Genomic DNA, 19,778 nt, shown 5'->3' with positions numbered 1-19,778 from the left:
AACTGCTGTAATAATATATACAGAAGGCAAACAGAAATGTTGTATTCTGCAGCTAAATCACTCACCTAAATGTGCCTCCTTCCTGCAAGGCATCAATGTTTGAGGCCTCTTTAATGACCCAGTTGCTTTTGATGGAGAAGTTGTAGTCTTCAAGAATCAACAGCAATGAGTGAAGATGCGTCTTCAAAATTTGGAGAAATTTACCTAACAAGCATTAGATAACAAGGTGAGCATTGCTTAAAAAAAAAAAAAAAAAAAAAAAACGTACTAAAGGAAAAGATAGTGTTTGTACTTTTTATTTCATCATTGTCACTGAGGAGTGTCAGCAGGATCTCAACTCTCTGAGTACTGCGAAATCCACTTTCCACCCGGTCCCTCAGCATGCCCACTGCACTCTGCACACAGCTACGCAGCAGAGTTGTAGTATCTACAACGTTATCCCAGCCCTGCTGCAGCAGGACACATTGGTCAAAAACTAATGTTACAGGACACCAAGAGTATCACAACATTCCACTATTGTCAGTCAGCAGGATGGAAAGAGAGAAGAAAAGTTAATGCTTTTCATTTCCCAAAAACACTTAGAACATATATCGTCTGTACTCACACTTTCCTCCAGCTCTACTTCCTCTGCCCCAGTATACATGTCATCCACCTCCATGGCTGTATAAATAAATTTAGCAATTTAAAGCCATAAAAGATTTGAAGGTAAAGAATTTATTTTATAAAAGTTAATCAACATTTGCTATTAATTCTTCATCACTTACATTCAGGTGGATTCATCTTTGGTTCAAACATCTGACTGATTGTCATGTTCTGCAAGGCTTTGATGTCTGAAACTATGTCTTTTGACTGTCTGAGGTCATCTATGTGAACAGATCTCCAGGGGCCTGTAAACAATCATAGGTGTCCGATTATCCCTTTACTCTTCAAACAGTGTGAAAAAAAAGTTAGCAAAGTTAGCTTTACCTCCACGAAAGCCAACATAGGAAGTCCCTCCCTCCATTCTTGGCAGTCTGGTGATGAAGTAGACAAACACCCTGCTTCCCGTGTTCTCGTGAGTTATCTTGTTGATTTCATTTATGGATGAATACCTAAAAATGAATAGCAAAACTAAATATGGCTATACCACAGAGTAATGCATTCCCAATAGAGAGGAAATCTTGGACCTACTTTGCAGATGCAATGAGATTGGCGCTGTGAGAAGCCTCATCAAAATCACACTGAATGATGAGAATCTTGTTGCTGGGTCCGGTGTTTCGGCTTCTGTTTTCAGATGTGAGGAAGTTTCTACGGGAAAGCATGATTTGGACTTTAGGTCTGAGATCATAACTTAAGAATAAAAGCTATATATTCCTGCTAATGATTCATAAATGATTTTGTTTTAGACTGTTTGCCTTTGTTTCTTTGTTTAAAGAAAATTTAAATCAACAACATACCTGATCTTCTTCAGGAAGGACTGCTCTGTGTCAAACTGCTGGAGTGAGAGAAGTTCAACGCTCTGCAACATTTGCTCCAGTGGTTCCAGGTCAGATGCTGTCAAAAGTCTGGAGAATGTTGTCACCTATAGTTTAAAAAGATAATTAATAAGACCTTGAAGGACTATTTAATACTTAGTACTATATCTTAAAGTGGGTTTGATATGAAAATCACCTCTGTGAAGGAGGAGCAACGGGCCTCCTGATTTGTGTGAGCAAGTACGTAGTCAGCAAAACATCTGTTATTCTGTTCTTCAAAGTAGATCTTGGACAAATATTCACTCTCCATTTTGGGGAGGCCCGTGCAGTCCAACCGCACGATTGAGTCTGGAGTAGCACATTTGAGCAGTACGAGTTTAGCTTCATCAAGTACTCTCCTCTCGGGATCTGAGATTTCCAAACTGCCATTCTGCTTCTCTATTACTTGAAGAACCACAGAAGCACACGTGTCTGAGTGATAGCCGATGAAGACGTCTGCTGGTTGGTACTTGTATGTCTGAGCTACTCCTGTGTGTTGACTGCTGACAGACACAAAAAGTCCCACCCATGTCTCCAATTCATTCACCAACCTCTTCTGCTCAGTTTTGAGGACAGTGTGGATGTCCAGGTAATGTTTTTCCAGTCTGTTGATGAGAGGTATTGGGAACTGTTTGTACACCACCTCTCTTTCCTCAATGACAATTAGCCGGAAATCTTTGTGCACCCTGCATTTCACACGATGGGTTCCCAGACCAAGGTCAACATATTTCTGCCCTCCCAGGCAGACATAGTATTGGTTGAGTGCATCGTACAGACTTTCATACAGGTTCTGCAAGTTGAGGAGGACAACTGTTTGACCAGTCTCCATGCAGATTTTCACTCTATTGATGTTTCGGCAGATTTGGGTATACTCTTGGTCTTTGGGAAAGCTGGAGCCAAAGATTATTTCTGGCTGACCACTTTCTGAAAAGAAGGTTTGCTGCAGGATCTGTAGTGCAGCATAGTTTTTTGTTAGTACCAGCAGGTACCGACATTCTTCTTCCTGTCCAACTGCCTGAATGTTTTCTCTCACAAACTCAACAGCACTAATGTTCTCCAAGTCAGGTTTAATTGATAGTTGTTTGGCAAAGATAGTAACTGCATCTACATCATCTTTGCCACTGAAATTTCTCAACACTGCCTTCACAATTTCTTCTGCTGTAGGCCTCCGTTGATTGGCCTTGGCAACTGCAAAAACCATTTTAATCAAGCTGTAATAGTCACGCAAGCCAAAAAAACCCTTGCCTTTTGTGTGGCAAATTTTCAAATATGCTGTTGCAAAGGGTTGGAAAAAATCCTGGACCTTCCCCAAAATCATTGTATCAGATGAGCATATGCCTTTAGCACTGTCAGTGAGTTCCTTCTTATCAGGATCACCACGTGACACAAAAATGCCTCGGTTCATTTTTGCAGGATCTAAAGCCCAGTTGGAGATGCCAATGAATCCAACCTTTTTGTGTGGTAGCGGCTCATCATCAATGCATCCTTCTTCTAGCAGAGGATGAAGCGTTTTCAGTGGCATCTTCGGTGAGTCCTCAGCCAGCCCAATCTCGTCAAGAACTACAACTGATATGTACTCATCCAGGTTCTTTCCTTCTTGGAAGCGTCCACATTGCTTGAATGTGTTGATGATACCTTCTGGTGTTGAGTGAGGGCTACACTGGAAAGACACCAAATGGATCTGTTTCAGCCTTTTGTAGAGGTCAGAATGAGCAGCTTGGCCCTGCATTGCATCTGCCACCAGAGTTTTAGACAGAGATTTTGAACTTCCAGGTTTCCCAACTAAGAAGAGAGGGATTCTTAACTCAATACAGAGAACCATCATGAAGACATTCTCTTTGAGGGCACTGTTTCTTGCAATAGTATCTCCCATTGGCACTCCACTCAAAAGTAAATCCTGCATGAGTGAGATTTCCTGCATTAGCTTTACTGGGCTGTATGGTAGTGGCAGGCATTTGCTGATTTTCTGTCTGTATTTATCCTTATTTTCTAGACAGGCATGGTAACACACTCCTACAGCCATGACTAGAGACCAGAGGACAGGGTCTCTGAGCTCAGACTGCCTCTGATGCCTTTCATTTTTATCAGCATTTTGTTTACTCTCAAATTCTTCCAGCTCTACAAAAAATATGACATGGTTATTATAGAACCAAACAAGAGCCTGCATGCAGCGTTCCACATCTCTCAGGCTGACAAAGCTGCATTCATCCTTTCTTGTCCGCATGTACTTTTGTGAAGCTGAAAGGACATCAGTGATATACTTGATGTAACTTTGATCGATTTCTTTGCTTTCAACCACTCGTTGAACAATCTGCTGGATATATATTTTCTCTGTGTGATCATTTAACTGTCCAAAGTCCCAGACCAGAGGGATCATGCTTGGTGGCAATGCTTGAACTCTATACACTAACTGGCGGAGAGGGATGGACCCAAGCTTTTCATCTGTCTCTTCAGCTCGAACTCTGTAACCAAGGCCAGCAGATTCCAGCCTCTGAATCATATTATCTGTGTGCTTCCTGTAAGGGTTGCATGCTGCAATAATCTGCAATCCACAGTTCATTGTCAAACTTTCTCCTTTGACGGTCTTGTCACAGAGGACCTCCTTAATACTACTGATGGCCTCAGTAGTGTTGGCTTCATCAAAGAAAAGAACAGAGTCAAATCCATAGTCTTGCTTGTTGATAGAAGCAATTTCTTCTGCTTCTCTGACTTTGTTGTAAATCATTTCTGAAGTTGTCCCTCCATGCACCTTGACCAGTTTCATGTTTTCAGTGGCCACTCCGCTCCTTCGTAACTCACAAAGGAATTTGATGAGCCTAGTCTTACCACACCCTGTCTCACCCATGATAATGACAGGGATCCCACACCTGAACCGCATGTGGATTGCTAGCATCTTCAGTATGTTGTCAGTTGTAAGTTCATATGTTTCATCAGGGTCAAGAGGCCATTGGATTCCAAGAACATTACAGATTCTCTCTATTTTCTCTCCTCTTTTAAGGTCATCAAAGTTGATGTTAAAAGGGACTCTCTGTAGCTGTAAGCCTTGATACAATGCCTTTGTCATGGCGTTCTTTTTTATTACTCTTCCAGAGGTGGGTTCAATGGCATCGACAAAGTTCTGTTCATTGGGCTGAAGATGGAAACCAATGAAGGTCATTGATACATGGTCATCATTAAAGAAAATGTATGGATGTGGTTCTGTTTCCCATCTCTTTCTAATCAAAAAAGGAGCCAGGTCTTCATCTCGGACACCAGTCAGGTCAATCTGCTGCCTGCCAGGACTCTGGTCAGAGATGCTGAGTGATGGGGTGGCAAAATCCTTCGCCATCAGAATCATGAAGTCCACCACAAAAGTTTTGAATCCAGCTAGAGTGTCTCCAGTAAAAGTAGCATCGCAAAAAACAGATGTCTCACAGTCTTGCAGCTGAAGATTAAGGAACCATGCAAAATTTCTCAGTTCTGCCCAGGATGGGTCCATAATACCACAGTACATCAGAAGCATCTGAAGACATTCCACATGTGACCCTTCAACACCCTGATATGTGAACACATCAAGATCAACACGGTTATGAAACCGTGTGAGATACTGGTATGGTCGCTGAAACGCTGAACTCCGGAATTCTTCATCATCCATCAGTGGGTCATCGGGACTCAGGACCGCAGTAGGATCTTCTTGCTTGCTCATCTCTAGCATTAGCACCTCTTTGGGTGGTCGGCACAAAATATTTGGGAAGACATCTGTGAATGTGCTGTGCACCGTATGAGCCTATGCAAAAAACAGAGATGAAAACACACCTTAAAAGTCAGCAATGGTTTAAAACCAGATTGCCACTGATAAGTGCTAGTGCCAAAGTTGCAAAAACACGTACCTGTCGTGATGCATTTCTGGTTGACTTGGCAGTTGGCTCTAGAATCTCTATGACATAGAGTTGCTTGTCGCTGCATTTCCACATCTTTCCCTCAGAGTCCATCAAATAGCGCAGAATCAACAATTTGAAAAGAAACTCATGAAGGCCTTTCTGCACCTGTTCAAACACAAACGCTATAACCCATTAGAACTATGCCTACACTGTCAAGTCAAAGAGAGTGTAACATCAGACCCATTCTTACAGATGATGTGATGTCAAAGTGGAACATCATGAGTTCTTTCCTCTGTGGGGTGTCCAGCAAAGACTGAAGGATTACGTTCTCATCAACATTAGGTTCAATCAAGCGAATGCATTTCAACATGGATGGCTTTTTGGTTGAGCGCTTCAGTTTTTCATACAGCCTCTTGATGTAGAGAGATTTACCTGCAATAAAACAAAATACAATGGTATCAACAGTCTTAGAAGTTACATATCCAACATCTGTGAAATATTAATTTGAGCTTGGTAATTATTTACACACCAACACCAGCCCTTTTGGATGAGACAACTCCAACACACAGACGGTCTTTGAATGCAGCAGCAGCACTGCACTGCTCTGCTGGGACAGCATAATGTTTCTGAAGGTAACTCTGTATCCTATACAATTTCTCCTGGGGAACCACATGCAATCTGTACTGGCTGAAGGATGATGGAAGGTAAGCATGTTCTCTTTCTGAGCTGCAGATGATAATAAGTCTATAGTCTTTCCTGCTCTGAATTTTCAATCGCTGAAAAAAGTTCTCAGCTTTAGAGCTGACATCATAAGTGAGCAGATCTCCATACAAAAGAGAATATATCTTCTGTCCCCTGTAGCCTGTGCTGAGACAACGTCTGAGGAAAAGTTCCACCTGTTCATATGGTGTTGAGGAGTTGCACAAGAGGACTTCATCATATGTGGGAAGAGCCTGGTTTTCACTGGTCATGTAAATAGAGATGCAAGATGTCAAGACCTCATCGTATGGGCAAACAATGAGGTTAGGATTTCCAGTGACTAGACCTTTAGGGAGCTGCCTCTTTATGAAATACTGACTGTTATCATCAGTAATGGCTTCTTCACTCTCATCTTCTTTGTTGGCCAGTATTTCCAACAGTCTTCCAAGACTTTTAATATCAAGAATATGTGGGAGAAAATTCTTGGGATCTTTCATAAATGCATTCCATATCAGATCAAATTTTTGCAAACCATTTGCTTGTTCCACAAGACATGGCAGGGGATCCAACTCACTGGTGATGTCCCCCAGCTCATTTCCTGGCACCACAACAAAAGTCTGAAACTCAATGTCCTCATTTTTTTCTTGAGGATTGGTGAGGATTTCATACTGGAGTTCATGCCACACTTGCCTCAAGTCTGAGGATGTGCAGTTTGGCTTGATGAATGACAGCATCATGAGAACTTGGTCCTCCACATTGGTCACATTTTCCAGAGTCAACTTGCTGCACAGGTAGACGATCTGTTCTGCTGTGTAGTAGTTCAAATAGTAATACTGAAATCTCTGTTTGTCTACAAAATCCATCCAAAAGTCCAGGCATTTTTCGATTTTCTTGCAAAGCTCAGGAAGTTGCTCCTCTATGTTGCCCTCTACAATGACAGCACTTAGAACACTGCCCAGGTTGAAGTCCATCACAATACTTGGATCTTTGCTGCTTAAACAGCAGTTGATTTGTGCTTCCCAGTGTCTGAAGAGAGGATTCCCAGCAATGTGGAGGGCAATAAATGCCTCAGCTAGTCTTTGGACACTGGCAAAAACCTGAAAAGTAAATCCAGACATACAGTCAAGTACAACTAGATTTTTTATATATATATATATATATATATATATATATATATATATATATATATATATATATATATATATATATATATATATATATATATATATATATATATATATATACACACATATGCACATTTTTAAATACACTCATTATTGATGGTCATGTCAAAAGGTATTTATTAGGCCTGTCCATTTTCAATTGAATAAAAATGCTCTCTTAATAATGAAACAATTTTTCCATTATTTTAGTATTTCATTTTTTCATTATTAACATTAATATTGACATAGAAAACTATTAAAAATAAAATATTGCTTATAACTTTTCATAATTATTATCAGTAGTACAGTAAAAGTACTAGTAGATGCATTGGTGGAAGTAGTAATAGTTGTAGTAGTAGTAGCAGCACTTCAGCTACGCAAAATCACTCATTTTACTTTATTCAAAATACCTCTGCAAAGTGATCAACTTCATTCTGTCCTTGATCCCCTTTGCCTGACATGAGCATGAGTTTGTTCTGCAGCTCCCGCAGCTCCTCTAGAGAGTAGGAGCGCATCTGCTGACCCTCATCATGCTCCTCTGGAATCTGTAGCTTCAGGGCGCCGTTAAGACTTAACTGGATTAAAAAAGAAACACACCCTCATATATAACTTTGTAGCAACTTGGTTCTCAGAGGCAACCACTATGATGCAGGAATGTAGGGATGGGAATATCTTTGTTATTTACCGTTTTCACATTCTGTGCACTGATCAGGTAGATACCCTTGTTGTTGATGGCTGATGCTAATGAGAGAGATGACAGCTCCACTGACCCATGACTGTCCTTCACAGTCTTCAGCCATTCCAAATGACGTGCACTGTCCCGCTACAAGACAAGACATCGTTCTTAACTGTGTGCATCAGTATTCATTTAATAAATGTTGTGATAAAAGTATAAAACCCAAGACCTCTAAGTTATTTAGTGTCTGTCAAGTGTCTGTGGTGTCATAGTGGCACCAATAATAAGTTGCTCTCATTGGTAGTTAATGATTCAGGGTCACCTTCCTAAAGTGGGGAGGCTAAAGTGTGAACATTTAATGTCAATTTCATTTTTCAGTAGCAATAAGAGCAGGCCATCCTCTTACCAGTTTTTTTGGTAGATTGCCATCATTCTCCAAAGCTCTCCAGAGCTTCTCCAGCACTTCTTTGAAGGTAGGAAAACTGGAGTCTGGTTTGAGTTCATAAAGCAATGATGAGTAGCCGAGGACAGCGTCATGGAAGCAAGCGACACGATCCACGTCCATATCATTCTCTCCCGCAGAGATGGAAGCCAGGTCAACAAACACCTTCAACTCATTGATGTCTAAAAAAATAATTTAAACATATGTAAGTAGCTGGGATAAGCTCGAGCAGATCCCCGTGACCCTGTTTAAGGAATAATTGGGTATAGATAATGGATGGATGGATATTTATGTAAGTAATTTGCCTGAATAAGCATTAAAACTAATTTGTGTGACTAAAAGAGACAATAACTATTCTCACCTTCAAGTGCATCTTTCACCCACTTTACAAAGTGGCCTCTAAGGGCCAGCTCATGTAGGCACAGTCTACGGGGCTCAGTGATGTCCACCAGAACCTTCTTTGCCTGCATCAAGTCATTGTCAATCCGATTAAGCTGCTCTTTCTGAAAGTGTGCATGACTCTGAAAGGAAAACAAAGTCAAAGGTCAACATTACCCAAATATTTCTGAATAACTATCAGACCATCACCTCATCACTAGAAGACAGGTTTATGTACTGTTAATAATTTTCTGTACACGGATATAGTACCATAATACCTATGTAGCAGTAAGATTCTTCCTGTGTGGTAAAGTGTGGGTGTAAAATAAAAAAGTTGACTATTCATAGCAACTTACAACTTCTGTGAGTGTCTCCAGAACCCTGAAGTCCCCCTGAAGACAAAGTGTCTCTTTGACCATCATGATAATTTGAGCTGAAGCCACAGCGAGATGAAGTTCATGATACTGCTCGATCTGTTGAACCCGACTGTGGATCCACTGCTTGTCGGTTGATCTGTCAACTCTGCACATGATGTCTAGTTCCTGTACAAGCCCGTCATATCTGCCCTTGTAATGTCTGAAGAGTTGGTTGACATCCTCAAGTATTATACTGCCATTCTTCAGAGAACTGTAGAGGTCTCTGTAATTTTTAAAGCAAGGTTGAAAAACTTCATCATGTATCATTTGTGGTGTTGCATTAAGGTCCACTACTTCATGTTGATTGGGATCATCCTCTTCCCTTTCTTCATCAGCCAGGAGTTTGGCATGTTTCTCCCAGCACCCTTGAAATAAATAACTGTCTCTGAAGGTGTACAGGACCTCTGCCATGTGTTTGGTTTCTTCATCCAGACAGAAGTAGGTGACAACACCAGCAATGGGCGAAGGTAGCTGATCTAACTGATGAACCTCCATGAAACAGCTCAGGGGCATGATCTCAATGTTGACCTGTTGTCTGTCTTTCATATCAGCAACATCCACTATCATGGAAATTGAATAAGTGTTAAATGTTAAATTTAATGCAACTGAAGGATCGAACCAAACTGACCAAATTCCCTTGATACAACCACCATACCTGTCATATATTCCTCAAGTTTATGGCTCATTGTTAAGAAGACATCCACAAGCTCCTTCTCATGGTGCACAGCTTTGACTTCATCCTGTCTGCACTGTAACAGCCTCTTCATTTTGGCATTGTCTTTGTATTGTTTATTCTCAGAGAGGCAATCTGTTAATATCAAATCACACACATACAAATAATGTCAGGTCAATAGATATTGTGAAGGTGATATGTGCACAGTCTGAGGTGGTTTGTTAGACTTTGAATACATTTTTAAAGAAAGCTTTGATGCTGAACACAGCAGGCTGATATTACCGATCTTCAGCAGTTCTATGAAGTGGTCTCTCCACTCCAAAATGATTTTGAGCAGGCTGATCTTAATGTCTCCATGGACTAGCTGATTGACGACAGCTGTGAAGGATGATATGGCTATAGCAATTCTATCCTTTGCATCTTGTGTAAGCTTCTCAATCAGTTCTGCACCTGCAGTGACAGAAATGACCCATCAGTCAGATTTAATTAAAACAACATCAGTGATTACAATGCTTGACTTCTGCCTAAAACTCATAAACTGAGGCCAAGTTCCTAATGGTGAAGGTTGTTTACTCTAATAAATTATAGACTACGAGAGCATGTCACTCTCTTTCCTGCTACAGTCTTCTACTGGCTTATCATACAGTTTAGTTTTGTGTTAGGGGTGTGTGCATGTTTTCCTGATCAGTATTGCTCTGAGAAGATACCATGCAGTTGAAAAATTTCTTTAGCAGCCGTCCAAGAGAGGAGGTGTTGAAGGACAACTTCGTCAACTTCCTGATAAATTCCTCGGGTGTCCTTTGGCCAGGATTTCTGAATAATGGCTGAGATCAGTTTCCCAAACTTCCAGTTTATCTCCATTCTCTCAAACAGTTTGCCCTCAGACTTGGACTGAGTATGAGGAAAATAATGACCATTATTTTGCAAACATGCAGCTCATGACATTCATTTTATTTCTATTAAAGAAGATTGTATTGTGTGTTTTCAGAAGGTTAACCTTGTAGTTTACTCACTTTTGTCAATGCCTTAAACTTTTGGACAGCATTGTACTTTGTAATTATAAAAGAGAATGAGAAGTCTTCATACCTGACACAAAGGGGTAACAGCCTCCAGAGCACACTTCTCAATAATTGTAGCAACATGTGGATGAGAGTTGCTGAGCTCCTCTATCTTTGAGCAGTAGAATTCAATTTGATCCAGAGCTGACTCCTAAAACCACAGACACATAATAATAAAAATAAAAAATAATATATATTACTTAACAGTTTAACCACAAACCAAAAACACCAACATGTAGCACACACCTTTTTGTATTTGCCCTCAAAATCCATCATAAATGTCTGTCTCCACTGTTTTGTGCAATCTTCATCTTTAAAGTGGATGGAAATTATGTTGTTCCACACCTGTAGAACAACAACCAGCAGAAGAACCCTTTTACAGTACTTGTATTCAGTAGAAATGATGGGTTATGAGTATATTTCTGTATCATTCGTTGTATTTACAAAAATAAAACTTCTCACTTCAATCTCTGTTGTGGCCTCAGCTCGAAAGTACAGGGATGACACACCTCTGCTGAGCAAACCCTGTCTGAAGGACTGACAGATCCATTGCCTCATAGTGCGCATCGCATGAGAGATCACATCTTTTTCATATTGCTGCATTTTGTCCCCTTCCCGAGTCTCCTAAATGAGCATTATTAGCAGAGTACCTGAGGTTAACAAAACTTAATTCTGCCAGACATGATTGTTGAAATGATTCCTGTCACATTCATACCTGTTGTTTTTCACAGTGAAAAATCTCTGAGATTGAGGCAACCAGATTCATGCAAGCTACAGGAATACCAATGCTCTGGTTAGAATATGTTGGTTTGACTCCTTGGCAGATCTTCTGTAACAGTTTCAGTGCTGTTGCCAGACACTCTCTCTTATAATCCTCAGAAAAATATCTATGATAAACAAAAAGATCAGAAGATGCATATGCATGTTACACATGTAGAAAATCCCTTTCATGGCCATGCAGAAAACAAGTTATAAAAGAAAGAAAAGAACAAAATACCTGACTTTAAATGTGAGCTGTTTATAACACCAATAGTTAATTAAAAATTGAACAACTATTAGAAATGATCTAATTTTCTCTACAATAAGACTCTGTGATTCAAATGAAAATTAGCTACATTTAACAGACCAGACCAGACCTGTATTTTTTCTCAATGAGATTCCCTTGGATATGTGAGAGAATGTCAGACACTGTCTGTAAAACAGAAAACCAAGAACATGAATTCACTTACTGCAACATATCACAACTTTAAAATGTATTATTTTTCTACACATTTCCTTTCCCCTCACCTGGAAGTTACTGTAAGAAATATCCTGAGGAGCCTTATTAATGAAAACATGAAGGATGTCCAAAAGCTCAGGTTCAATGCTGTTGAGAAAGTCTGTCAGATCATCGAATGGCATCAGGTATAAGCAGGAACGCACTAAAACTGCATCCACCGACATCAAGTGACTGTGGCGTTTCATCATATTCACAATTGCCCTAAAACAATAAAGTACAAAAAACACTTTAAATACAATGCCTATCTATTTCTAAATAAATTAGAAGAGGTTTGTGAAGGCTATGCTTTGCCAAATGTAGGGAGACCCTCACCTTTTTTCCTGACTGTTCATATGAAATGAGGTATGCCTTTCAAAGCACTGCAGACCTGCCCAGGATGGGCCGTACTTCAAGTTTCCTGAAGCTGGTAATTGAAAGGGCTTTGTGGTGCCTTTGAGGAGGTGGAGGAGTGGTAGCACCAGAATCCATGTGGGCATGTATGCTTTTTTCACGATGTTTATCAAAAATTCCAACATTTCTGGCAAACTACAACAAAAACAACTGGATTGAGATTCTAAATGGGAATTTAATTATCCGAACAGACAACAATATGTTACTACATTAGATCAAATCATAACATTTCATCATCCAATCATGTCATTTTAAGGTGTTGATAATGTATATAGAATTTCAGGTTTAAATTAAAAATAGGCACCTACTTTTTGAGAATGGCAACATCCTGAGAAAAATCTGTCCAGTACTGAAGGAACTCATCTCTGCCTTGTTTGGGTAAACACAGTGCAATGCAGAGTTGGTGGAGCTCAGCATTATCCACTTTGAATTGATACTGTCTCCATACATAGAGCATTATTACAGCAGCTCTAATGGGGTCTTGAATGTAGTGACTCTGCCTCTCTCCCTCCTTCAGTAACTGAGGAATCACATTTGTCAGCATAAACCCTTTCAGCATCTTCTTCACCTAGAAAATCCAACCAGAGACACAGAGTCAGTAAGTTGAGTTGGCCATATCTGGGTGCATATAGACTTTGCACACAAAATATAATGAACTTACATCATCTTCCCCATAGTCTAAGGAGTACCATTTCTTTTCTTTCTCTTCATACACAAAGGGGTCCTTATAAACCTGAAAGAACTGATTCAGTTGATACAGAAAACTTCTCAGATTGGTATCAGTCCAGGTCCTGAGAAGATCAAATATGGTCTCCAACATGATGTTCCCTGCAATTCCTCTGCCTTCAATCAGACTCTTCTTTTGTTTAGGCCAAATTGTTTCTGTAATGCGGTCCAGCACTTTCTTTGATGGCTCAGCACAGATGATGTCATCATATTGATGCCAGTCTCCTTTTACAAAAACGATACAAGAGAAATTTAACTATGCACAATGCAAATACATCAGAGTAATCAACTGCCAACAACATACAAGTAAATATTAAATGTTACTGAGGTTACAAAGAGTTGAAGGTTACATTTACCGTCATTACTGAGGAGGTGAGGTTTTACAAACAAACATCTGTTGGTAATGTTTTTTCCAGAATCCAGTTTATATATGTACTCAAACTCATCGTTTCCCTTTTTATTCCTATAGACAACATATTTGTATGGTATTGACACAGATACAGCTTCACTTTTCAATGTATCCAGGCGGCCTTCAACCAGGAACCCGTGTTCTCCAAGATCTCTGTGAAAAAAGGAAAAGAAATGTAAGTGTTTGTGGATTAAACCGCTTTGGGGATTAATAAAGTTTATCCTATCTTATCTTATGTCTGTGATGCCCAAAGTGAGGGGTGTGGAGCAATTGCAGCAAGTACTGATAGTACTGCTTTAGGGAACATTTTTAGCTCCTACTTCAAAGTAGGCACTTTTCAGAGCAACAGGAACCATGAGTGACTCATCAAACACTAAACCAACTATTTTGATATGGAAAAAAAAAAAAAAAAATCACAAATGGACTCATGTAAAGTCCAGACTGCCTATATATTCTAACCATATAGATGACAATATTTATTTATCTTATCAAGAGAAACCCAGTTTGTAAAAGTTTGCTCTATGAAAAGGGGAAACAGGTTAACCTTGAGTTAACAAGTCAGAACCAGGATTATTATTTGTTTTTTTTGTTTTGGTTTTTGATATAATTTGTTGATATGTACACAGAGTAAGCCCCCACATAACCCTCAGTGACTTCAACAATAAGTACCTGGTTACTGACAGCTCAGCTGCATTATCTTTCCAAGTGCCAATGCGGGACCCAGCCCTGACAAAGATACGATCCTGATTTGCATCAAATTTGAAATCTTTTGACAGAACTGCATGAAAATAGATTGTAATTCTGTCACGTGCAGCAATGTTCTGGCTCCTGGTCACCCTAAAAAACAAGAACAAATAGAAATAAAGAAATAGAAATGTAACACAGTAACACAAGAACATACTGACAATGGTGATCTAAATCAAAAGTATAAAACCCTTCACCACCTTTTGGGTGGCGGGCCAGCTGGGATGCTGGGGTCTGTGTCATCCTTTTTGTTGCCTTTTTTTTCCATGTCACTGTTTGAGGTTTGTGCTGGAGTTGAGTCTTGCTTGCTCCCAGACTGCTGAATCGTCTTGTCCTCTACTTCTGGATCCACACTGGAGCCTGTGCTGTCAGCCTGTATAGTATTAAATATATAAATTAAATATATGCCTAGAACTCATGAGATTACATGTCTACAGTATGAAGTAAATGTGGGACTCTCAATACCAATTTATTTTCTTAAATTTTAGTCATCATTACCTTTGATGGTGGCCTGCCAAAAACCATCTGCGGCTTTTGTTCAGCTGCCTCATTCGGCTTTGGTTTCTGCTCCTGGTGACTCTTCCTTTTCTGTTTGGTTTGTCCTGCTTGTTTCACATTTGGGTCCACATTGGCATTCTGGTCCACTGTAGGCTGTTCAGCAGTGTCCTTCTTCTTGGAGTTTTTTATGTTAGTCTTTTGATCTCTGAGGTTATTGGCCTTCATTCCTTCACCTGACTGAGAAGACGTAATCTGACTGTCCTCTGTGACGTGACGTTGAGACGGAGTGTCAGCTGTTGCTGTTTTGATTGTTTGATCCTGGACTGATTTCAGGTCACTGCTAACTCTTTCATTAACATTACTTGGAGCTTCATGAGATGTGTTTGCTGTACCCTTCTCTATTGTGGCAGCAGTCTTTTCACTCTGACTGACTTCTGTGTTTGCAGATGGTGTCGCAGTGTTGGGAGCAGCTAAGGAATTAGGCTGGCTCTCCAGTGAAGAGAAACCACCCTGGAGTGATTCTGGTGTTTCATCCATTGCATTGTCTGAGCTTTCACTGTCAGAAAAGTCTCCTCCACCCTGCGTCCTCTTGTCCCGGTTGTCTCCCAGAGAGACATGTGACTGGTCGGAGTGGCTTTGGTCTTGGTCCAATGACATGGTGCCATCTTTTTTCTTCTTGTTCCTCTTCCTCTTTTTTTTCTAGGAAGACAGCAAACACTGCTAAGGTGAAACCATGCCACCGTCCTCAGTCAAAACATATAGTTGAAAGATTTTTAGTAAAAGTCACCCAATTGGAAATAAAAGATGACAGTTACACTCACCTTTTTCTTTGGCTGGATAGTCTCATCATTTGCTCGTTTGGAGTGTTTACTGGACTCATTGCTATCCACACGCTGGACATTTTTCTGTGACTCTGATTTCTCAGTCACACCTGCCGGCTCTGCTAACAAGGATTTGGGCTGACTTCCTTCATCTGCGTTAAAGATGTGTGTTAAAAATATTAGACTGACTCCAACCCTATGTGTGAAAACCACTGTGACTATTAGAATAAATGATAAGTACAAACTGCTATATGTTCTGGGTGTCATCAATATTAGTGAATTGTCATACAGTAACATGCATATCAGCTAAATCACATCCCGGTTTGTTTAATAACAATCTGTCCAACTGTCTACAACAGTCTGGACAGATATGCTGACATCTTGTGGCAAAATAATACTACTAACTAACCTAACAACCACTTGATTATTTTTCATTTGAAGTACAGAATAAATGCTTTGGACACTTTACACGCCTTTTTACTTTACCCACAATTTTAGATTTTTCATTTGAGAGTGGCAGTTTATGTCTGGACTGTTTGAGCTCAAAACTAAACTTGTTTTAGTTCATAGAATAATCTCACACATACAACCAGCACATGTATAGTGTATTGTAATCCAAATTACACTCCATTACACAAGACCATATTATTCCTGTATTAGCCTCTCTACACTGACTCCCAGTCCAATTTAGAATTGGTTTTAAGATTTTACTGTTTGTTTTAAGTCATTAACCAGGTTGGTGCCTTCTTACCTCTCTGATCTTTTAACTGTACACACTCCTAGATCACTGAGATCTGCTGACCAACTGCTCCTGGTCGTTCTAGGGTCCAGATTAAAGCACTGAAACTATGGAACAGCCTGCCCCTCCACATCAGGATCTCACATACAACTGACACTTTTAAAACTCTTTTGAAAACCCACTTTTCTCCTTTGGTGTTTAAACCAGACTGAGAGTTGACATTTTGGGGTTTGACTTGGTTTGAGTTTAGATTCTTTAGTTTATTTTCAGTTGTCACAGCTGTTTTATTTATATATTTTTATTTATCCAGTTCTGTACAGCACTTGGTCAACAACTGTTGTTTTGAAATGTGCTTACAAATAAAATTGACTCTACTTGACTTTACTCCAGATGCTGGTAACAAACATGACATGACATACTTAGGATTTTATACATAATTAACCAAATTATGTAAATAAGCAAAGTTTACAAGTAAATTATAATCTACTCACCCTGCGTTTTTGCAGGTTGGACATACAGCCCATGGCCACACTCACTGCAGAACTTGGCTGTTTTCTCCAAAATATCATGACCACATCTTGGACACTTCATCTTCAGTCTTCAGTGATCTCTGCAAAGCAAGAAAGAATTGGAATTGGAAAACATGTCCCACCTTATAGCGATTTTTCTTTCACTTTCAATTTTGCCAGTTCAGGCCTCATGAGAGCTGCGAAACTAAACAGATGTGTGTCTCTTCTCTTTCATCTGGACTTTGAACAGAACAACCCAACCCAACAACACTAATCTCTTCGTTAATTGACCGACGGGGGCATAACAGTTTACACCTTCAGTCCCGCTAACATCCCATATTATAAAACTAACTTCAGCCAAACATCAGCAAAAACAGGAGGTCTCACTGTGTGCGAGATTGAGCCCGTTTCCTCGAATGAACTACAATACACTGACATTTTCAAAACATTAAGATCAAAACTAGCTGGACAAAGACTAATAATTTATAAAAGTTTATTAAGCTTGCCTCTTCGTAAAATAATAATTACTTCCTTGTCTCGACAGACTATACTCAAAAGTCAAATGATAGTCAAATAGTCTGGAGTCGCTAACTACTGTCGTTATTGTGAGAATGAAATTGGAGTGTCGAGTGATTCCTCTTTTAAAGAGAATATCTTTGGCGTCAGGCTCCAGCCAATCACGTATTTAGTTCAAACAAACATGTTAAGTCATTTCCTGGTTCATTCCAGCCTGAAGCCTCTTTGACACAGTGCAAATGTGGAGTAAATAAAGAAACACAGTTCATAAAACAGTCTCCTCAGTCACAGATAACAGCTGCCTCCCGCACCTTTGATACAATTTGCCAACATTTACCTTGTTTACCAACTGCTGAGCTGCGGAGCTAACATTAGCCGTGTAGGAGGCTTTGCTGCAAAAATAACCAGTGACAGTAAAATGCGCGGGTGGGAGTGTAGGTGTCAGCCGGACCGCATCCCATTTAGACCACATCTGAGCCAGACTTACTCAAGACCCGGGGTCAGCGAGGTCTGATAGCTACAGCAGCACCGGCTAATGGGATTAGTTTATTCCTGCTGTGTCGTAACGTCAGTTCTGACGTTATCCTGTTTTGTTTTGCACAGAGCAGTAAACAAACATTGGAGTGATCCTACCTGAGCTGGCTGCGCAGAGAGCGACTCCCCTGTTTTACCAAGAGAGAACATCCACAACTTATCTCCTCTGCAGCTGCTCCCGGATGAACCGGTTGTCGTGCAGCTCTTTCATTTCCTCATGACTTAGAAAGTTTCGTTTTGTTGGAAATGGGCGTCGACTCATTAAATTGATTTTCTGTATGATTCATGTCAGCATTTTTCTGAGCTGGGGGATGTTTAATTAAAATATCACTATGTAATCAGTCTTTTCTACACTTTTAACCCAATAAACAGCAGCAATGTGTTGTGGCACAATCCAGGAGGAAGCTTTGATTTCTTATGATAAATGGCAACACTGAAAGACTCCACTGGACAGTGTTTGGTCCATGTGATGAATTTGATTGGCTACAGACATTTTATTTTTATTTGGAATATTTTTATTTTTCCCCCATGACCCTGTTTAGGAATTTTCCACCCATGCTCTCTAGATTTGCCTATATCTCATAATACTTTCTGTTTCAGAATTTCGTGTTCCCTGTTTGCTGAAGCTGTTTCTTCTCTCTCTCTCTCAGTAATGTAATGTTTGTCATCAATAACTTAAGGACCTGTTGCTCTGTAGATTTGTTAATTGGCTGACAGCAGGCAATAACAGTTGTTATACAACTCTGGAAATTCCCCTATAATTTCTCCATAACTAAGCATTTCCCTGAATCAATAAAATGGGAAACAGTCCACGAAGTAGCAGCCCTGGAAAAGTTCCTGTGTCCCCCCAGCATAGCAAAGGTTTTGTCCTATTGCATGATGCTGTCTTCAGGTAATTCATCACTAATGAGAAAAATAAACAATGAAAAATGTTTAGATACTACGGACCGTTCTGTTCCCTTCAGGGACCCACACCAACCTGCAAATTCTAAGTGAAGGGCAACACACTCAACCTGTAGAGGTTTATTGTTATATTCAGTGTCCTGTGATGCCTATGGGATGACCTTTTATCTCGTTATGAGCTGCACCTCTCTGCAGCTCTCACATGAAACCCACTTATCCATTACTGAAAGTTGTGTTTTCCATGTGTTACAGCAGTGGTGCCTGAACACTACATTTCCTCAGGTTGCTATGTTCTTAACTAGTCAGGAGAGGGCAGAATAACCTCAAATTTGGATCGATTTGGTAGCTGTGCAATGGTATGCAGCAAACCAAAGGACTTTAATGAAAAACGATGTGCTTGAAAAAAAAAATATATAAAAATGTTATCTTGCTAAAACACCCAAGATTGGTGTCTCAGCAGGTCCAGTTTCACATTGGCTTCTCAGTTTCATCAGGTACATCACCATGGTAACTTGGACTGCACTCCCTGGTCAGGGGTGTTTTATGTTCAGACTGTCAGACCCAAAGGTACAGAAACCTGTCTTCACCACACAACCTGCATAAAAACACAAAATTAAAGAGTCCCATGGCTCTAAGAGCAATAAATAAATAAATAATACTAAAATAATGAAAATAAAACTAGACATATAGACACTGTTAAAACAATGGGCTCTTTACTGAGTGTTCAGAGACTCACAGAACAACAGTGTTTTCTATGGTTGTTTATTGTCTCAGATAAAGTACCAGGAAGCAACTGGGCTGAAGAAAAGTACTTCTCTTAAAAACCAGGCAGCTCACACAGTTATTAATGAT

The 19,778-nt window shown here is 40.0% G+C and overlaps 1 protein-coding gene across 2 annotated transcripts in view; it reads right to left on the bottom strand.

Annotated features, from left to right (window-relative positions):
- The window catches only part of LOC113141049 (E3 ubiquitin-protein ligase rnf213-alpha-like), a 29,747-nt gene extending 11,524 nt beyond the window's left edge, over positions 1 to 18,223 (bottom strand). The window contains exons 1-35 of one of the 2 annotated variants that reach the window (XM_026325239.1): positions 18,123 to 18,223; positions 16,956 to 17,074; positions 15,726 to 15,877; positions 14,905 to 15,603; positions 14,607 to 14,779; positions 14,332 to 14,499; positions 13,610 to 13,815; positions 13,189 to 13,478; positions 12,836 to 13,095; positions 12,450 to 12,662; positions 12,146 to 12,338; positions 11,995 to 12,050; positions 11,574 to 11,745; positions 11,321 to 11,482; positions 11,105 to 11,203; positions 10,887 to 11,009; positions 10,508 to 10,691; positions 10,083 to 10,250; positions 9,783 to 9,935; positions 9,068 to 9,687; positions 8,695 to 8,854; positions 8,298 to 8,515; positions 7,901 to 8,038; positions 7,626 to 7,790; positions 5,883 to 7,149; positions 5,604 to 5,785; positions 5,363 to 5,518; positions 1,651 to 5,259; positions 1,437 to 1,561; positions 1,171 to 1,287; positions 967 to 1,091; positions 765 to 887; positions 605 to 660; positions 293 to 449; positions 66 to 204 (exon numbers count right to left, since the gene is read on the bottom strand). In XM_026325239.1, the coding sequence (XP_026181024.1) occupies positions 66 to 204; positions 293 to 449; positions 605 to 660; positions 765 to 887; positions 967 to 1,091; positions 1,171 to 1,287; positions 1,437 to 1,561; positions 1,651 to 5,259; positions 5,363 to 5,518; positions 5,604 to 5,785; positions 5,883 to 7,149; positions 7,626 to 7,790; positions 7,901 to 8,038; positions 8,298 to 8,515; positions 8,695 to 8,854; positions 9,068 to 9,687; positions 9,783 to 9,935; positions 10,083 to 10,250; positions 10,508 to 10,691; positions 10,887 to 11,009; positions 11,105 to 11,203; positions 11,321 to 11,482; positions 11,574 to 11,745; positions 11,995 to 12,050; positions 12,146 to 12,338; positions 12,450 to 12,662; positions 12,836 to 13,095; positions 13,189 to 13,478; positions 13,610 to 13,815; positions 14,332 to 14,499; positions 14,607 to 14,779; positions 14,905 to 15,603; positions 15,726 to 15,877; positions 16,956 to 17,055 (10,928 nt within the window). In that variant the 5' untranslated portion in view covers positions 17,056 to 17,074; positions 18,123 to 18,223. The remainder of the gene's footprint in view (positions 1 to 65; positions 205 to 292; positions 450 to 604; positions 661 to 764; positions 888 to 966; positions 1,092 to 1,170; positions 1,288 to 1,436; positions 1,562 to 1,650; positions 5,260 to 5,362; positions 5,519 to 5,603; positions 5,786 to 5,882; positions 7,150 to 7,625; positions 7,791 to 7,900; positions 8,039 to 8,297; positions 8,516 to 8,694; positions 8,855 to 9,067; positions 9,688 to 9,782; positions 9,936 to 10,082; positions 10,251 to 10,507; positions 10,692 to 10,886; positions 11,010 to 11,104; positions 11,204 to 11,320; positions 11,483 to 11,573; positions 11,746 to 11,994; positions 12,051 to 12,145; positions 12,339 to 12,449; positions 12,663 to 12,835; positions 13,096 to 13,188; positions 13,479 to 13,609; positions 13,816 to 14,331; positions 14,500 to 14,606; positions 14,780 to 14,904; positions 15,604 to 15,725; positions 15,878 to 16,955; positions 17,075 to 18,122) is intronic. The other variant, XM_026325240.1, reaches the window with a different exon arrangement.
- Between the last annotated feature and the right edge of the window lie 1,555 nt (positions 18,224 to 19,778).

The sequence above is a fragment of the Mastacembelus armatus genome, chromosome 8 (assembly GCF_900324485.2).
Source record: "Mastacembelus armatus chromosome 8, fMasArm1.2, whole genome shotgun sequence".
NCBI lineage: Eukaryota > Metazoa > Chordata > Actinopteri > Synbranchiformes > Mastacembelidae > Mastacembelus > Mastacembelus armatus.
The sequence above is the reverse complement of the archived record's forward strand: the minus strand, read 5'-3'. Positions and strand labels throughout refer to the sequence as shown.